Genomic DNA, 21,061 nt, shown 5'->3' with positions numbered 1-21,061 from the left:
ATGGGAATAATAATTATAAAAAATGTAATAAAGCCTTAGCAAATGTGATGGAAACCTACAATAATTATCCCTAAATGATAAAATATGAGAACTACTTAACTGGACTCAAAAATTAGTCAAAAGTGACAACTACCTTGATTATCACTTACAATAAAATCCTACGAGGTTTGGCAAAAACATTAAATATATAATCTGAGTAGTCATTGGGATAAAGAAATAAAATATTTTTAGTTGATACGGTTTTATGACTGGATAACTAGACTCAAATTTTAAAAGACTATTAGATTTAATAGGGAAATTAAGTAAAATAATAGACTGTTCTTGTAATAAGAACATAGAAATGAAAAAAAAAACCTCCATTTGCAAAGTTCAAATGATACGAGAAAAGCACAATACATATTACTTGTAAGCAACTATAAAATTTAAGTGAATGGCATAAACCAAAATCTGTATAAGATATAGTCTGCTCCTGAATAGAAAAATATAGTAAACTACTGATTCTCCCTAAAAAGTAACATATAAAGGTATGCATTTTCAATTAGAATTCCAACAGACTATTTTTGAATCTTCAATACAATCACATTAAAATTCAGTGGATGAAAAGCCTAAAGAAAAGCTTTAAAATAAAAGAAATTAAAACTAAGACATTGGCTTGACATAGCAGATAAATGTCTATACCTCACAGCCAAAAACATATTTCTTATAATAATATATACTAATAATAAAATCAATGACAATAGTATAGTTAAATATTAATATTTACTGTAAATATTAATATGTAAATATATAAATATAGAATTTAATAGAAATACAGAAAAAGATTCCCTTATATATAGAACCTAAATATACCTCATAGTGCCAATTCAGTTCACTGATAAAAATATTAACTATTAAGAGGAAAAGATAAATTATTTAACATGTTAGCACAATCAGCTACTCATCTGAAGAAAGTGGACCCCAATCTTATCCTACATACAAAAATAAATATCAAACTAAGTAAGACTTAAATGCTAAAATATAATATAAAATCTTCCAAGATAATCCTTTATAGATTATAAAATTTTATTGAAAAGCATTAAAGATTTAAATAAATGAAAAGACACATAAAGTTCATAGATAGAACGACTCACTATCATAAACATGCCAATTCTCTCTCAGTTGATCTATAGACTCAAAGACAATCCCATCAAAATTTTGCTCTTATTTGATTTTGTTTTGTTAGCGACTTGGCAAGATATTTCTAAAATGAACAGTAGCAAGAACAGGTGAAACATTCCTGAAGAAAAATTTTCAAGGATGTCAACCATCAGGTTATCAAGACTTATTTTAAAACTAAATTAATTAAAAGAACATGGCACAGAAATAAATAATACTTCCATTGGAGAATGTGGAGAAAAAGCCCATAGGTATACACTACAGAGTAGCTTTTCAGGTAACTATGTAAAGGAAATAGTATTTCATAAATGGTGGTGAGACAATTTGTTAGTATTATGGAAAGAAATAAAATTAGTTCCCTAAGCCAAACCATAAAACAGTTAATTCTATGATAAAGTAAAACCAATGAACATTTTAGGAAATAATATGAAAGATCTTTTTGACCTCAACCTAGAAAAGGTTTACCTAAATAAAATTAAAAAAAAAAAAAGAAAATCGAACCATAAAGGAAAAGACTGATACATTTATAATCATTCAAATAAATTAAAATTAATTTCTGCTTATGCAAAGACTTATAAAGATGTCATGAGTTAGGAAAATTTATTTTCAATATCTATAACTGACAAGTTTATTCTTCAGGATATTTAGAGAACTACAATGCAGTTAAGAAAAGACCAACAACCCAATAGCAAGTGGGCAACAGATTTTGCAAAAGAGGAATCAGAAATGGCCAAAACACATGAAAAAATGTTCAACTAAATTATTAATCTGGAAAATGTAAATTTTAAAAAATGAATTCCATGTTATACCTGCTAGTTTAAAAGTCTGATAATATCAAGTGTTGGCCAAATGCATAGTGACCAAAACTCTAAACAATGGTAGAATTATAAATGGATGAAACTACTGAAAAAAATGAGTTTTGCATTTCTAGTAAGTTGAGAATGTACACATCCAATGCCTGAGCAATCACCTTCCATATACACCCTAGAGCAGGGGTAGGTAAATTGTGTCTGCATGCTAAATCCAGAAGCCACCCGTGTTGTATTTGTATAACCCATGAGCTAAGAATGGTTTTCACATTTTTAAGTGGTTAAAAAAAAAAAAAATCAAAAGAAAGATATTTCTTGACACGTGAAAATTACACTAAATTCAAAATTCAGTGCCGATAAAGTTTCATTGGAAACAAACACACTAATCCCTTCTTGTATTGTCTATGACTGCTTTCATGCTAATAAGTCAGAGCTGAATGCTACAACAGAAAAAGCATACCTATAAAGCCTAAAATATTTACTATCTGGTCTTTTAGAGAAAAAGTTTGACAATTCCTGTCCTAAAGAAATATATTCTAAACTTGTTTTTGACAGACTCACCACAAAAAATAGATTTCACATTGAACTCCATACATGGTACTTCCTTGTATGAATCAGAAAACATACAAGGATGTTCATAGAGGAAAGACTTGTAATGGAAAAACTAGAAACATCAAGAAGTATTGGATTGGCCAAAAGGTTCATGTGTTTTTTTCTGTAGGATGGCTCTAGTGGCATTTAGCTGTCTTTAAACTTCATTCGAAACAATTTTGTTAGGTTGTATTGTGACAGCTGTCTTATCAGCAAGTACTTAAAAAAAAAAAAAATCAAAATTGGTGAACTTTTGTGTAGCCATTTTAACATTGAAGATGGAAGAAAGAAAGCAACAATTTCGGCATATTATGCTTTATTATTTCAAGAAAAGTAAAAACGCAACTGAAACGCAAAAAAAATATTTGTGCAGTATGTGGAGAAGGTGCTGTGACTGACTGAACATGTCAAAAGTGGTTTGCAAAGTTTCGTGCTGAAGATTTGTTGCTGGACAATGCTCCACGGTCAAGTAGACCAGCTGAAGTTGACAAAGATCAAATCGAGACATTAAGTGAGAAAAGTCAACACTGTATCACATGGGAGATAGCCAACATACTCAAAATATACAAATCAAGCATTGAAAATCATTTACACCAGCTTGATTATGTTAATCGCTTTGATGTTTGGGTTCCACATAAATTAAGCGAAAAAAACCTTCTTGACTGTACTTCCGTGTGCAATTCTCTACTTAAACGTAAGGAAAACATTCGTTTTTAAAACAAATTGTGACAGGCGATGAAAAATGGATACTGTACAATAATGTGGAATGGAAGAGACTGTGAGGCAAGCGAAATGAACCACCACCAACCACACCAAAGTCCGGTCTTCATCCAAAGAAGGTGATGTTGTGTATATGGTGGGACTGGAAGGGAGTCCTCTATTACGAGCTCCTTCTAGAAAACCAAATTAATTCCAACAAGTACTGTTCCCAATTAGACCAACTGAAAGCAGCATTTGACTAAAAGCATCCAGAATTAGTCAACAGAAAATGCATAATCTTCCATCAGGATACTACAAGACTGCATGTTTCTTCGATGACCAGGCAAAAACTGTTACAGCTTGGCCAGGAAGTTCTGATTCATCTGCCGTATTCACCAGACATTGCACCTTTGATTTTCCATTTATTTCGGTCTTTTCAAAATTCTCTTAATGGAAAAAATTTCAATTCCCTGGAAGACTGTTTAAAGGCACCTGGAACAGTTCTTTGCTCAAAAAGATAAAAAGTTTTGGGAAGATGGAATTATGCAGTTGCCTGAAAAATGGTAGAAGTGGAACAAAAGGGTGAATACGTTGCTCAATAAAGTTCATGGTGAAAATGAAAAATGTGCCTTTTATTTTTACTTAAAAAACCAAAGGAACTTTTTGGCCAACCCAATATATATACACTAAAATAAATTTTAAAATTCTGATATATTTTAAACATAAGACCTAAAAGTATAAAACTCCTAAAAGAAAACATAAGGGAAAACCTTCATTACACTGGATTAGGCAATGATTTCTTGGATATGACACCAAAAACACAGGCAACAAAAGCAAAAATAAACAAATGGGACTACCTACATCAAACTTTTAAAACTTCTGGATGTCAAAAGAAACCACCAACAGAGCGAACCGGTAACACATGGAACGGAAGCAAGTATTTGCAAATCATGCATCTGATGGGGGTAACATCCAGAATATGTAGAGAACTCTTACAAATCAACAATAAGAAAAAAAACAAATAACCCAATTCAAAACTGGCGAAAGGACTTGAAAAAGACATTTCTCCAAGAAGACAAATGGCCAACAGGCATATCAAAAGATGCTCAACATTACTAATCATTAGAGAAATGCTAATCAAAACTACAATGAGATATCACCTCACACCCATTAGGATGGTTATGATTAAAAACACAGAAAGTGACAAGTGTTGACAAGGATGTGGAGAAACTGGGATCCCTGTGTTAGTGCAAATGTAAAACGGTGCCACCGCTCGCTCCTGAAAACAGTATGGCAAGTCCTCAAAAAAAATGAAAACAGAATTACCATATGAACAAGCAATCCCATTTCTGGGTATATATCCAAGACAAATGAAAGCAGAATCATGAAGAGATATTTGCTTGCCATGTTCAGTGCAGCATCATTCACAAAAACCAAGAGGCAGAAGCAATCCAAATGCCCATCAACAGATGAATGGATAAACAAAATGTGGTACTACCCATACAGTGGAATATTATTCAGCCTTAAAAAGGAAGGACATCCCGATACATGTTACAACATGTATAAACCTTAAGAGGGGAGGAAATTTTTGTTCAATGGATATAGAAATTTCAGTTTTGCAAGATAAAATAGTTCTACAGATTTGTTGCACAAAAACATGAATGTACTTAATATTATGGAACTATACACTTAAAAATGATTAAGATGGTAAATTTTTACATTATGTGGTTTTTTTACCACAATTTAAAATGAATAAATAAAAATTGTAATGTTTATATAATGAATTACTATACATCAGTGATGAATGAATGAGAACTAAATGATCAGTACAGACAAATCTCAAGAATATACAATAAGGGACTTCCCTGGTGGCACAGTGGTTAAGAATCCGCCTGCCAGGCACCCCTGCTGGTGCAGTGGTTGAGAATCCACCTGCCAATGCAGGGGACACGGGTTCGAGCCCTGGTCCAGGAAGATCCCACATGGCTCGGAGCAGCTAAGCCCGTGCGCCACAACTACTGAAGCCTAGACGCCTAGAGCCCGTGCTCTGCAACAAGAGAAGCCACTGTGATGAGAAGCCTGCGCACCATAACGAAGAGCACCCCCACTCACCACAACTAGAGAAAAACCACGCACAGCAATGAAGACCCAATGCAGCCAAAAATAAAATTAATTTTAAGAAAAAGAATATACAATGATAAAACGAAGTGGTAACATATACAGTATGGTTAAAAAATAATACAGAGTTCATAAATAAGCAAAACTAAACAATATATTGATCAACAATGAAAATGTGGTTAAAAACTATAAAGAAAAACAAGGAAAAATGGCAAAAAATACATACTTATCAATAATTACTGTAGGGCTTCCCTGGTGGTGCAGTGGTTGAGAATCTGCCTGCTAATGCAGGGGACACAGGTTCGAGCCCTGGTCTGGGAAGATCCCACATGCCGTGGAGCAACTGGGCCTGTGAGCCACAACTACTGAGCCTGCGCGTCTGGAGCCTGTGCTCCGCAACAAGAGAGGCCACAATAGTGAGGGGCCCGTGCACCGCGATGAAGAGTGGCCCCCGCTTGCCGCAACTAGAGAAAGCCCTCGCGTGGAAACGAAGACCCAACACAGCTAGCTAGCTAGCTAAATAAATAAATAAATAGATAGATAGATAGATAGATAAATAAATAGATAAATAAATAAAAATTACTGTAAATGTCACTGGACTAAAAGCTCCGATCAAAAGCATAGAGTGACTGATTGGACGATAAAACAAGAGCGTAAAATATGCTGCCTACAAGAGACCCACTTTAGGGCAAAAGACATGAATGGATTGAAAGTGAGGGGATGGAAAAAGATATTTCATGCAAATGGAAATGACGAGAAAGTGGGGACAGCAACACTCATATCAGATAAAATAGACTTTAAAACAAAGGGTATAAAAAAAGGCAAAGAAGGACACTATATAATGATAAAAGGATCAATACAAGAAGAGGATATTACACTCATTAAGATAAATGTACCTAATATAGGAGCACCCAAACACATAAAATACTAACAGACATAAGAGGAGAAACTGACGGGAACACAATAACAGCAGGAGATTTTAGAACCCCACTGACATCAACGGACAGATTTTCCAGACAGAAAACTAATAAGGCAACATAGACTCTAAATGACACAATAGAACAGTTAGACTGAATTGATATCTATAGGACACTATAGTCAAAACAACCAGAACACACATTCTTTTCGAGAGCACGTGAAACACTCTCTAGGACAGACAACAGTCTGTGGCCCAAAACAAGCCTCAACAAATTTAAAAGGACAGAAATTATTTCAAGCATCTTCTCTGACCACAAAGGCATGAAACTAGAAATCAAGCACAGAGAGAAAAACAAGAAAAAAAACAATTACATGGAGACTAAACAACATGCTACTAAAACACTAATGGGTCAACAATGAAATCAAAGAGGAAATCAAAAAATACCTCGAGATAAATGACAATGAAAACACAACCATATAAAATCTATGGGATGCATCAAAAGCAGATCTAAGAGGGAAGTTCACAGTGATACAGGCCTTCCTCAAAAAGGAAGAAAAATCTCAAATAAGCAACCTAACCTACCACCTACAATAATTAGAAAAAGAAGAACAAACAAAACCTAATGTCAGAAGAAGGAAGGAAATAATAAAAATCGGAGAGGAAATAGAGATTTTTTTTTAAAAAATCAATAAAACCAAGAGCTGATTTTCTGAAAGGATAAACAAAATTGACAAATCACTGGCCAGGATCACTAGGAAGAAAAGAGAGAAAAGCCAAATAAACAAAATAAGAAATGAAAGAGGAGAAGTAACAACCAATACAACAGAAACTCAAAAAATCCTAAGAAATTACTATGAACAATATATATGCCAATAAAATATACAACCTAGAAGAAATAGACAAGTTCCTAGAAACATACAGCCTGCCAAAACTGAATCAAGAAGAAACAGATAATTTGAACAAACCAATCACTAGAAGTGAAACAGAATTTGTAATAAAAAACAAACAAACAAACAAAACCCTCCCTGCAAACAAAATCCAGGACCATAAGGCTTCATTGGGTAATTCTACCAAACATACATAGAAGAATTCATACCTATACTTCTCCAACTCTTCCAAAAGATTGAAGAAGAGGGTCATGATTGAAGAGGAGGGTCAATGACTCCCGAAGTCATTCTATGAAGCCACCTACACCCTAATACCAAAACCAGACAAAGAAAATACAAGAAGAGAAAATTACAGGCCAATATCTTTGATGAAAACAGGTGCAAAAATCCTCAACAAAATATTAGCAAACAGAATCCAACAACGCATAAGAAGGATTATACAACATGATCAACTTGGATTTATTCCAGGGTCACAGGGATAGTTCAACATATGCAAAGCAATCAATGTGATACATCACAGCAACAAAAGACAAAAACCAATAGATGCAGAAAAAGCATTTGATAAAATTTAACATCCATTCATGATAAAAACTCTCACCAAAATGGGTATAGAGGGAACATATCTCAACATAATAGAAGCCATTTATGACAAACCCAGAGTCAATACAGCACTCAGCGGTGAAAACCTGAAAGCCTTCCTGCTAAATTCTGGAACAACACGAGGATGCCCAATCTCACCGCTTCTATTCAAACATAGTATTGGAAGTCCTAGCCGCAGAAATCAGACAAGAAAAAGAAAACGTACCCAAATTGGAAGGCAAGAGGTAAAATTGTCATTGTACACAGATGACACAATACTCTATACAGAAAACCCTAAAGACTCCACACAAAAACTATTAGAACTAATAAATGCCTTCAGCAAGGTAAAAGGATACAAGCTTAATGTAAAGACATCTGTTGCATTTCTTTACGCTAACAATGAAATCACAAAAAGAAAGTTTAAAAAAAAACCCATTTAAAATCACATCAGGTGACATGATACTATACATAGAGAATCTTAAAAATGCTACCAAAAAACTACTAGAGCTAATCGATGAATTTTGTAAAGTAGCAGGATACAAAATTAATGCACAGAAATCTCTTTTACCAATTATTCCTTTATTTCTACCAAATAACAATTATAATTCAAAACCTGTGATTCCAGTGAACTAGGGGGCAATTCAGAAATTAACACAACATTGTAAATCAACTATACTTCAATAAAGAAAATTTTTAAATCTCTCTATTCTATTTTTTTAAATATTTATTTATTTATTTGGCTGCGCCAGGTCTTAGTTGCGGCATGTGAAATCTTCATGGCCACGTGCAGGATCTTTTTTAGTTGCGGCACGTGGGATCTTGAGCTGCGCATGCGAACTCTTAGTTTCGGCATGCGGGATCTAGTTCCCTGACCAGGGATGGAACCCGGGCCCCTGCATTGGGAGCGCAGAGTCTTAATCACTGGACCACCAGGGAAGTCCCTCTCTATTCTATCTGAACTTCTTTCAAACTTCACATAAACTGGCATTGGTTAAGGGAACGTGAATTAGGGTAATGCACCATATATCAGTCACTTCCACTATCACCATGTTATCTTGAATAATCCACAGCACAAATCCTCCAAACGATGAACCAGAAGTTGGACAACCCTACTCTCTCTTTTGATTTGCATAAAATATTGAAGGCTTTTTTCTTTTAAATCCCTTTCACTGAAAACACTACATATTTGGAAAGTCAATTCAACTTTTTCATGTTTAAACCAAATTTCCCAAAGTCCTCACTGATGGAGTTACATTCTATCAGTTTATGTGTCCCAATAATTAGCAGACACTATAGTCTGCTGAAAGTTTCAGAAGGATGGTGCCCTAGAAGGGCTGAACTTGATCTATAAAACCAAATATGTGAAGCCGCACATCCTGGTGGTCTTGGGCAATGAACATACGGTAAGTCTGGTATTACACAAACATTCTGATGCACTTGCCTGAGAAACAGTGAATCTCCTTTTTTCCTGGACATTGACATCAAGACAAAATGGTAGGCCTCAAATGACCATCTTTGGAATCAAGCACTTCCTGAATACCACCTATGTAGCAGTCTGCCCTTATCTCTCCTGAATAGGTGTCTGTGTTCCTGAGTTCCCTTCACAGAGGGAGGCCAGTCTCCTCTTCCAAGCTAGTCACTTCTCTGCCTTCAACAGCCCCTTAATTATAAACTACCAGAAAGGGGGAGATAAAGGTAATCTTTACCACACCATTTGCACTTAACATTTGGTATAAAATCCCCTGCTTGTAAACCTCCAGCCTAAAAATGTTTGCAGGGATGAAGCAAAAAAAGCACCAGGCACCAGAAACATAAACCCAAATGTTGTGTGTACAGACCCATTGTATAGCAGCTTGGTTACTGCCTTAAGATTTCTGCTACCACTTTAAGATTGTTGTTACTGCAACATCTTTAACAAATAAAGCATCAGATTAAAACCATCATTAGAAAGCTATTTGATTAATTTCTATTACTAGTATACAGACTTGAGCAAAGGCATATCCAGAAGCAGGAAATCAAAAATTATTTGCTGAAAGTGAGACATAATGGCTGAGGGATACCTTCTAACAGCCATGTTTTATTTTTTGATCCTGTTCCCCCTGACCACAGATGACTGGTTCAAAGATAAACATTGGATGCAAGCTGGCCCAATCATAATCTTCCTAGGAACTTAAAATCTAAAATGGATAAAAAGAAAGACTAAAAGTCATTGGAGCATAACTGCTTTCTGGCAGCACTAGAGAGAGCAGGCCCACAATCACATTTCACTGAGTTCCCTGGAGGAAATTTGTTCTTTACCTCCTCCCTAAATTCTGTGAAATACCTCAATATACTTCTAAAGTTTTTTTCTGGATAAGCGAGCAAGAGTCTATTTTTCTTGCTTACATGCAACAAAAAGGATATTCAATAACTAAACCCAATGAGGATCAGGAGAGCTATTTTCTTCTCAACATGTAGTCTGAAAACTGTTACTACTCAAAAAATATAAACAAACTAATTCCAAAGAGAAAGAAGGTACTCACAGATCCTTCTGGTGAAAGTAAACAAAAAACAAAAGAAATGAACATTCCACTTGACTCAGGAATTCTAGATGATAAAATTTATCCTTCATATACATCCTTTGATGATTCATCAATTCTATTCTTAGATTCACTAAACTTATTGTGGTAATCATTTCACCATGTATGTAAGTCAAAACATTATGTCAATTATATGTCAATAAAGCTGGAAGAAAAAGTCTATCCTTAGAATTTATCCTACAAAAACACTTCAGCAAGTAGACAAAGATGTGTATAGAAATGCATACTTAATATTGTTTGTAATAGTAAAAAGTTGAAAATAATATACACACATGTAAAAGAGGAATCTGATTAACTTATAGTACAGCCATACAATAAAATACTGAGTACCCACTAAAAAGGATGCAATAGGTCCATATCCACTGACATAGAACATATCTAGGCAGTTGTATGAAAAAAGCAAGAACAGCATTCATAGGATACATAAATCCCCACCCATCACATAGAGATATACATTTACATTCATAGAAAAAAGTCTGGAAAGATATATATTACACGTTTAAAACTGATTCTCCTTGGAGAATGGTAAAGGCTTTTATTTTCTGCTTTATTCATTTTTGTATTATAAAATAGAATGTATTACTTTTATAATCTAAGAAACAAAGTTTCTTTTAAGAAAACCATATAACAATGGAAAAAATATGAAGAGAAAATTAAGAGACCCTGTAAACAAAGTAGAAACCTTTACTGAGTGATAAGTTCAATATGATCCACACATGCACAAAAAGCATGGTTATATTTCAACATTAATAACTATGAGAATAAAATATTTAAAGAAAAGAGTAAGATTCTTACAATTCAGATTAACTTTATTAAAATACTAACAGGGTGTGATAAGATCTAAACTTAAATCAAATTGGACCATCACATTAATTAGCCCTAACTAATCACTGTTATAGATTAATGTTTTCTCTAGACATATTTATTATCTATCTAAAGACATGATTGGTTTCTTTCTAGAACGGTACTTACAGTTCTCTACAATTTCATCAAAAACTGCACCAGTTTTCTGCTCAAACTGAAAAAGCAAAAAAAGAAAAAGCAACATTATTATCATATTCTTCATTCATACCCTTTAGTGTCCCTCCTTGCTCTCCTTAGAGCTGTAATCTTCAACCCAAAGTATATGAATTCACAACAACATAAACAAAAACACCGCCAAACAGAGTAAAGTAAAATTCAGAATGAATAAAAGTGTTCTCAGGCCAAAGCCCGCAACCCAAAAATGAAGACATAAATACATGCCCTCACTATAAAAAAGCTACTTATTTTATTTTTTAAGGTTTTTTTAAAAACTGAAGTATAGTTGGTTTACAATGTTTCAGGTGTACAAAAAAGTGATCCAAAAAAGCTACTAATTTTTCAAAAATCACTTTTCTATCACAAAATACAGAGGATCATATACTTTTATAATAATAATAATAAACACAGCCAACACTTACTGAGAACTTACTAACAACACTTATTATTCAGAACTATATAAAACTTCTAATCAAAACTGAACAGAACAGGGCTTCCCTAGTGGCGCATTGGTTAAGAATCTGCCTGCCAATACAGGGGACACGGGTTCGAGCCCTGGTCCAGGAAGATGCCACATGCTGCGGAGCAACTAAGCCCGTGTGCCACAACTACTGAGTCTGTGCACTAGAGCCTGCAAGCCACAACTACTGAGCCCATGCACCACAACTACTAGGCCTACGCCCTAGAGCCCATGCTCTGCAACAAGAGAAGCCACTGCAATGAGAAGCCCACGCACCCAACGAAGAGTAGCCCCTGCTCGAGGCAACTAAAGAAAGCCCGCATGCAGTAATGGAGACCCAACGCAACCAAAATTAATTAATTAAAAAAAAACAACTGAACAGAACAACCAGCATCAATAGGTTTTGCTCTTAGGCTAAAGCCAGAAATCTGCTGCTCTCTAATATTTATTTATTTATTTTTTGGTTGCATCGGGTCTTAGTTGCAGCACGCAGGATCTTTCGTTGTGGCGCTTGGGCTCTTCATTGCGGTGCGCGGGCTTAGTTGCCCTGTGGAATGTGGGATCTTAGTGTCCTGACCAGGGATCGAACCAGCGTCCCCTGCATTGCAAGATGGATTCTTAACCACTAGACCACCAGGGAAGTCCCTCTGCTTCTGTTTAAATGAAAGTAAACCATATTACAGGAATGGTTCCTTTTTCAGCATGTTAGGGCCCAAGACAGAAGCAGAGCCAAGTCTGACGTAATTTCAGGCCTTTAAAACAGACATAGGGGGGAAAAAAGTAAAGCAGCGGCAACTCCACCCAGAAGCTAATAAAGACACTACTAGCATGTTTCACTCCTAGTCTTTAAAGGCCTCCTCACTTTGGCAAGTTTGAGCATTCCAACCTCCTGCTTCTCTACTCATCAATGAGGCAAAAACAGAAGCAAGTCAGCTTTGTGATAAACCTTGCCTACTAAGCTACAGAGTGAATCTCCCCATTCAAGGGAAAAACTTCAGGGAAAAAGAACTACCTAGCTACCTACATAACTACAGATGAAACAACACGACAGCTAGCTAACACTCATAAATGTGAACAGACAGACAACCGAGGATCCCAGGTTTCTGAAAGAAATTAACTATGGGAAAGAGAAGGCTCAAGGTGAATTAACAGAATAACCACTCCAGAAGGAAACAATTTACAGAAAACAAACTTCTAAAAAATATTTTAAGTGGTTATCTGAGATATCTGAGAGGCTACTGATACAAAAAACTAAACATGAGAAAATATTTAGATGGGCCATGAAAAGGAGACATGAGAAAATATTTGGAAACAAGAAAATGGCTGAAAAAATAAAAATCTTACTGGACAAGCTAATGACAGAGTTCTCAATCAGTTTCCAAAAAACAAAAAGTCAAACAGTTGGAAGATATTTTATATGAAAACATGGAAGATTAAATGATTAGGTGTAACAGAAATCTCAAAGGCAAATCCAAAGAAGAGAACAATAGACAGGTGAAATAATAGAAGAAAATTTCCCTGAACTAAATAAATGAATATTTGAGATTGAATGGGTCCACCAAATAACAAACAGAAAGCGAAAAAAAAGATACATCCCGGTGAAATTTCAGAGTTTCCAAAAGCAAACAAAAAGAGAAAATAAAAAATTATAGTGCAGGTTATTCATTAAACACATTTAACATAACTGAATTCAATGATATGAACACTGAAAAGGAAAGCAAAGCAAAGAAATAGTAAAGGTCATTCTACCTACCATTCCACTCAATGAGCTATGCTCTATAATAAAAGGGAAATGGGAGATGTGACTCTGCAAGCCAAAGAATGAAAGCACTTGTCTGCACTGAAAGGGATCCGAGGGTGGTAGGATGAATTGGAAGACTGGGATTGACATATATACACTATTGATACTACATATAAAATAGATAACTAATGAGAACCTACTGTACAGCTCAGGGAATTCTACTCAATGCTCTGTGGTGACCTAAGTGGGAAGGAAATCCAAAAAAGAGGGGATATATGTATATGTATAGCTGATTCATTTTGCTGTACAGGAGAAACTAACACAACATTGTGAAGCAACTATACTCCAATAAAAATTTTAAAAATAAATGAAAATATGTAAGAAAAAAAAAAGAAAGAAGGGGATCTGAGTGTTTGAAGATAATGCACTTTTTGTACAATACTGCTTTTCCTTTTCCTGGTGATGAAAATGTTCTAACGCTGATGTGGTTGCACAACTGTGAAAATACTAACAGCTACTGAATTATGTGCTTTAAATGGGTGAACTGCATGACATATGAATTACATCTCTATTAAGCTGTTTTAAAAACACATTGAGAAAAATACTTCTATGAAGTTTAGGTATTAAAAACCAAAAGGCACTACTGAAACAAGATTAACAGGGAGATGTTATGTGGGCATATACCAGTATTTTTTAAACAGTAATTTTTAAAATATACATTCAAATGTGTTAAATAAGTAATATGTTTAATACAATGAAGTCCCTCAAGTACAATTTCCTGTGTGATGAGGTTACCTCATTTTAGTGCTAACCTCTTTATGTATTTGAACTTCTTGATAAGGCAGAGCATCAATTAAGGGAGAGTCTATCTTTGACTCATTTTGATTTTGTTGTTGTTTTTGGTTTCTTCTTTAGAAAATTTTTTTATTTTATATTGGAGTATAGTTGATTTACAATGTTGTGTTAGTTTCAGGTGTATAGCAAAGTGACTCAGTTATACATATACACATATCTATTTTTCAAATTCTTTTCCCATATAGGTTACTACAGAGTATTGAGTAGAGTTCCCTGTGCTAGATAATAGGTCCTTAGATAATAGGTCCTTGTTGATTATTTTATATATTGTAGTATGTATGTTAATCCCAACCTCCTGATTTATCCCTCCCACCCATCTTTCCCCTTTGGTAACCTTAAATTTGTTTTTGAAGTCTGTGAGTCTCTTTCTGTTTTGCAAGTAAGTTCATTTGTTTCATTTTTTTTGTTTCCACATATAAGTGATATCATATGATATTTATCTTTGACTTACTTCACTTAGTAAGATAATCTCTAGGTCCATCCATGTTGCTGCAAATGGCATTATTTCATTCTTTTTTATGGCTGAGTTATATTCCATTGTATATATGTACATCTTCTTTATCCATTCATCTGTTGATGGACATTTAGGTTGCTTCCTTGTCTTGGCTATTGTAGATATACTGCAGTGAACATTGGGGTGCATGTATCTTTTCAAATTATGGGTTTTTTCCAGATACATGCCCAGGAGTGGGACTGCTGGATCATATGGTAGCTCTATTTTTAGGTTTTTAAGGAACCTCCATATTGTTCTCCATAGTGGCTGTACCAATTTACATTCCCACCAACAGTGTAGCAGGGTTCCCTTTTCTCCACACCCTCTCCAGAATTTATTATTTGTAGACTTTTTGAGGATGGCAATTCTGACTGGTGTGAGGTGATACCTCATTGTAGCTTTGATTTACATTTCTCTAATAATTAGCGACGTTGAGCATCTTTTCATGTGCCTGTTGGCCATGTATATGTCTTCTTTGGAGAAATGTCTACTGAGATCTTCTGCCCATTTTTTGATTGGGTTGTGTGTTTTTTTGAGTTTTTATTTGTTTTAATTCAAACCTGCTGGTGACTACTCACTTAACATTGCACAAGCAGGTAATACTAACATCACTCTCAATTATGGACTCCATCAGGACTCCAGAACACCTGCTTGCCCTATAATCTCACCAATGGGGTGACAACAAATGTACAAGTAATAAGACTTAGCTTTGTTACAATATAGTGATTTTGCTAAATGCGTTTAGGTGCTTCTTGTCCAACCTGTATATTTATAAATAAGAAATTAGATACAAATAGTAATTTAGCTTTGAAATTAATGTACTACTCATCGCTCAAGTTTCATGAAAGATTTCATTGGACTTAAAAGCCAAGCTGACTTCGGGACTTCCCTGGTGGCGCAGTGGATGAGACTCCGAGCTCCCAATGCAGGGAACTAGATCCCACATGCATGCCGCAACTGAGTTCGCATGCCACAACTGAGGAGCCCACATGCCGCAACTAAGGAGCCCTGGAGCCACAACTGAGGAGCCCGTTTGCCACAACTAAGACTTGGTGCAACCAAATAAATATTTTTTTTTAAATCCATAATAAATATTTTGTATGGGCAAGGATTTTCTCAATACTACAAAACCTAAAAATAAATGAATATAGATATTAATTTAAGACAAAAAATTACCGGTTCATTTTTAGTTATCAAAATAGTCTCATAGGTTCTACCCATTCAAAACATATAACTGTTCATATTTAAACTTATAAAATAAATAACTTTAAGAGCTTACTTTCAAATTTCCTTATCCACAAAATATAGATATAGTGATACTTACACTTCCCAGGATTGTTAGGATGATTAAATGAAAAGCATTTAGCATGCTACTTAGCAAATTGTAAATATACAGTAAATGTGAGCAATATGATTACACTAATAAAAGATATCTTCCCTTGTTTTAAAAATTAGGGTTCACTACAACATTTCACTTGTAAAAATGTGTCCACTGCTTAACATAAAAGGAAAGCACTGGGCAAATGTTTCAACCCTCTGTATTTCAAACATTAAGCACTAGGGATAAAGTATATTTTTACTTACAAAAGAGAACACTCAAGTTCCCTAACCCTGGAGGGATTAAAAATCCCAATATACTGTGAATTGATAAACACCACCCACAGCCACCTGAAGAAAAAAATTTAAACATTTAAAAAATCACAGTTAGAGGGAATTCCCTGGCTGTCCAGTGGTTAGGACTCTGTGCTTCCACTGCAGGGGCCCGGGTTCGATCCCTGGTCAGGGAACTAATCCCACATGCCACGTGGCGTGGCCAAAAAAAAAAAAAATCACAGAAATTTATTGGGACTTCCCTGGTGGTCCAGTGGTAAAGAGTCCACCTTCCAATTCAGGGGACGGAGGTTCAATCCCTGGTCGGTGAACTAAGTTCCCACATGCCACGGGGCAACTAAGCCCACATGCCACAACTACCGAGCCCACGTGCCTCAACTAGAGAGCCCGCATGCTGCAAACTACAGAGCCCACGTGCCACAACTAGAGAGAGAAAACTCACACACCACAACTAGACAGAAGCCCGCGCACCCCAATGAAGATCCCACGAGCTGCAACTAAGATCCGATGCAGCCAAGAATAAAATAGTTTTTTAAAAAAAAAGAATCTTATTGGATCCTAAACCAATAATTTTTATTTTAAAAAAGTTAATTTTCTCTTTGATCCTCCATACAACTTCACAAATTCCCTGGACATAATTGCTAGAATGCCTAATACCATGAACACTTTTCTCAAACTGGTTTTAATATTTGTAACAATTTGAGAGTTTATATCATAAACGTATTCAATGAAAACTAAATAATAGACCAATAGCTGTAAAATAGTTCAGGGAGTTGAAGGTGGATTTTTCAATGATTAAGCAGATACTGAAAACTACCAAATGTGCTTCAGCATCTTCTTCTCTAAAACCTACGCTTTTCACCTTTTTTCATTTTAGTAGGAGCCCCAACACCCTGGAAGTCAAACAAGAACTCTCAAAACTTTTCCTCCATTCTCTTCAACTGATCAGTAGTAAGAACTATTATTTATATTTCTAACACATCTTAGGGTTTTAGATAAACCACTACTCTCCATGATGAGCTAACCTATACAGGAGGTCAGGAAAGACAAAGAAACCCTGTTCCGTAATTTAAGATCTGAAGGATGACTAAGAATTAAAACAGGTGAAAAGATGGGAGAAAAGATTCAAGAAAAGAACAGCAGGGCTTCCCTGATGGCGCAGTGGTTGAGAGTCTGCCTGCCAGTGCGGGGGACACGGGTTCGAGCCCTGGCCTGGGAGGATCCCACATGCCGCGGAGCAACTGGGCCCGTGAGCCACAACTGCTGAGCCTGCGCGTCTGGAGCCTGTGCTCCACAACAAGAGAGGCCGCGATGGTGAGAGGCCCGCGCACCGCGATGAAGAGTGGCCCCCGCTTGCCGCAAGTAGAGAAAGCCCTCGCACAGAATCGAAGACCCAACACAGCCAAAAATAAATAAATAAATAATTCCCAAAAGAACTGAATGTTTAAAAAAAAAAAAAAAAAAAAAGAACAGCAAATGTAAAGGTTCTTAGAGGGAGAAAAAATATAGAATTCAAAAAACAGAAAGACTAGGTGGACAAGAATTCTGGGAGTAAAGCAGGTCAGCACTGTAAAATAAAGCTGATGACAAATCATGGGCCAAACACTGGACATTCTTTACAGACAGGGTGACCACATATTCCAGTTAGCTTAAAGCATCTCAGCTTAGGCCTTCATCCCCATGTAATTGTTAATGCGTTCCCTTTCACTCTCAAAAGTGTCTCAGTTTGGGACTTCCTTGGCAGTCCAGTGGTTAAGACTCCCCGCTTCCAATGCAGGGGGGGGGGCGCAGGTTTTGATCCCTGGTCGGGGAACTAGGATCCCGCACGCCACAGGGTGCAGCCAAAAAAAAAAGCAAAGAAAAAAAAGTCTCACTTTGGTCACCCTAAGTATTAGTCATGTTTAGACACTGGACTTTATCCTAAGAAAAAAAACTGAAGGAGACGGCAAGAAGGAAGATTCGCGTTCTGAAAACAATTACTCTATGGAGTAAGGTTTTCTTACTCCTACCCAACGTTCTCATCATACCATTCTCATATTGTTTTCTTTCTACTGGTAATGACTTATACCTGATAAAATTCCAATGCTACTGCTGGGTTTTGTAGTTGTTTTTTTTTCTGCCGTACCACGCAGCTTGCAGGATCTTAAGTTACCCAACCAGGGATTGAATCAGAGCCACTAGCAGTGGAAGCGTGGAGTTCTAACCACTGGACCACCAGGGAATTCTCTCCAATGCTTCTTTAAAATACAGCTCTTCAATAAGGCCTTTCCTGATAACCCATTTAGAATTCTTGACTCCTTCTCTGTAGCACTTGATTCATATTTCATTTACAGCCACTTATAGCACAGTTAACTTATGTATGTGTCAGTATCACTTTCTAGATAAACCTTTTTTATCGTGGGATACCTATAGGCCCTAGCACATTGTGTTGTATAATCTCTCAATATCTTTTATATAAAGTGAATATCATAACTTTGCATTTCTCAGTATTTGCTATGCAAAACCTTCAAGGGGCCCTAAGGAAAAAAGAGTTCTGTGATCAGATATTTTTTCCAAATATAATACTATAGAACTTTTCCACCATTTGGCATGAAGTTTTATTCATCATCATCAATTTGGTAGGAAAAAGATGTTATCTCATTTAAATTTGCATTTTGCTGTTTTATTTACATTTAATTGCTTTCATTTTCATTTTTGAAATTTTGAAGAATCTTTCCATATAGTTATTAACCATCTGTGATTATCACTTCTATCAACTGCCTGATTACAGAATTTTTTAGATTACCTGAGGCAATGGTTCACAAACCATAATGATTAGTGGTCAATACTTAGCAAGAACCTTACCCTGTGCCTGGTCTTTTTCAAGCACTTTACATAACTTAATTCAATTTAACCTCCTCAAAATCTCATCAAGTAAGTACAGTTAACATCTCTATTTTGTAGGTGAAGAAATGGAGGTACTGAGAGTTTAAAAGTACACACACACATAGAGCTGTGAAAAAGGCTCCCCAGAAAAAAACCCAAACTTCTGACCCTCCACAATCTGGCCCTACTTCCTCTATTGCTTCATCTTTTCCTGCCTTCATATACCCATTACATCCCCATCCCCAAAGCAAATGCTCTAGCTAATGACCTATAGCTCACCCAATCCATCACATAGTTTCATCTCTCTAGACCATTGTGCAGTGTTTAAGCTTCTTCAGTCTTAAATCAATAGCTAATGCCTACTAAGTCTTCATACCTAAACTAAAGTTACAACTCTTTAACGATGCCATAATCTCACATAATCCACAAACATCCAACATCCTGAACAAGGTAGAATTCACAACTCTTTCCCAGCTCTACACCTACAGATGCGTCTATGACAGCAACTATAAAAACTTTACTCCCAAGTTGGGGATTCTATAAGAAATCAAGTACCCATCCACATCTCTGAAGCTGTATCATGAAATATCTCATTGACAGGGGTTATATAAACCTGGAGTTGTAACCCCATTTTGGAGACTATCTAAAAAAGGAACAATAAACACTGTCTACACAAAAGCCTTTAAAGTTATACAAAAAGTAAAAATAATCTAGTTTCTTTCAACAGAACCTAAATGAAATCAAGACTCATAAAGAATTAGAGATTCCACATTTCTCAAAACAGGGAATCACTTCTCGGTCTTTTGGCTAAGATCAAGTGTAGTATCTGTTCTTATCAGTTCAAAGCAGGAAGAAAGTTAAAGTATATTCTAGTCTAGAGAGATTTGTGTCTGTTCCATACTGCTGTAAACCTAGCACCTACAACAACAATGCCTAACATACAGAAGATCAGTAAATGTTTGCTGAACAAAAGAATTACTTTTACTAGTTAATAAGTATTTAAAACTCATTTTTTTTTTTTTAATTTATTTATGGCTGTGTTGGTCTTCGTTTCTGTGTGAGGGCTTTCTCTAGTTGTGGCAAGTGGGGGCCACTCTTCATCACAGTGCGCGGGCCTCTCATTATCGCGGCCTCTCTTGTTGCGGAGCACAGGCTCCAGACGCGCAGGCTCAGCAATTGTGGCTCACGGGCCCAGTTGCTCCGCGGCATGTGGGATCTTCCCAGACTAGGGCTCGAACCCGTGTCCCCTGCATCGGCAGGCAGACTCTCAACCACTGCGCCACCAGGGAAGCCCTAAAACTCATTTTATATTAAAAACTTAAACATCCTAAGTTTACTTTAAAATTTGCAAGAATCGCAAAAATTAAGCAGGAGCGTCAAATAGTTTTTATGCTTGCAACAGACCACTCCAAATTAAATGTCCAATCCTCTTCCCTCAACCCCACAACTGTAATGCTAGGCTTTTTTCCCTATTGCTACTCCAATTCAAACATCCTTTACTTAAAGCTTCAAATTCATTCATATTGATAATCTTTATAATCATTTTATCAACTTGGAAAATATAACAAATTCTTATGGGAAAAACATACTTTTTATACAGGAAGTGCTCACTTTGCACTGTAGTGCAGGACCATAACAATGACTCTGCAATCTGAAATCAAGCAAAGCAATCTGAATAAT

The 21,061-nt window shown here is 35.9% G+C and overlaps 1 protein-coding gene and 1 pseudogene across 7 annotated transcripts in view; one reads left to right on the top strand and one right to left on the bottom strand.

Annotated features, from left to right (window-relative positions):
* Positions 1-21,061, bottom strand: part of ZMYM4 (zinc finger MYM-type containing 4) — a 177,839-nt gene that overhangs the window by 87,574 nt on the left and 69,204 nt on the right. For 4 of the 7 annotated variants that reach the window (XM_059918890.1, XM_059918919.1, XM_059918911.1 and 1 more), the window contains one exon: positions 11,309-11,354. The exons of 2 other annotated variants lie outside the window; for them this stretch is intronic. In XM_059918890.1, coding sequence (XP_059774873.1) covers positions 11,309-11,354 — 46 coding nt within the window. Of the gene's footprint in view, positions 1-7,387; positions 7,407-11,308; positions 11,355-21,061 lie in introns of those variants that run through there. One more of the 7 variants, XM_059918900.1, reaches the window with a different exon arrangement.
* LOC132355061 (U2 spliceosomal RNA) lies at positions 20,169-20,295 on the top strand (annotated as a pseudogene).

Source organism: Balaenoptera ricei, chromosome 1, assembly GCF_028023285.1.
Source record: "Balaenoptera ricei isolate mBalRic1 chromosome 1, mBalRic1.hap2, whole genome shotgun sequence".
In the NCBI taxonomy this organism is placed as follows: domain Eukaryota; kingdom Metazoa; phylum Chordata; class Mammalia; order Artiodactyla; family Balaenopteridae; genus Balaenoptera; species Balaenoptera ricei.
The sequence above is the reverse complement of the archived record's forward strand: the minus strand, read 5'-3'. Positions and strand labels throughout refer to the sequence as shown.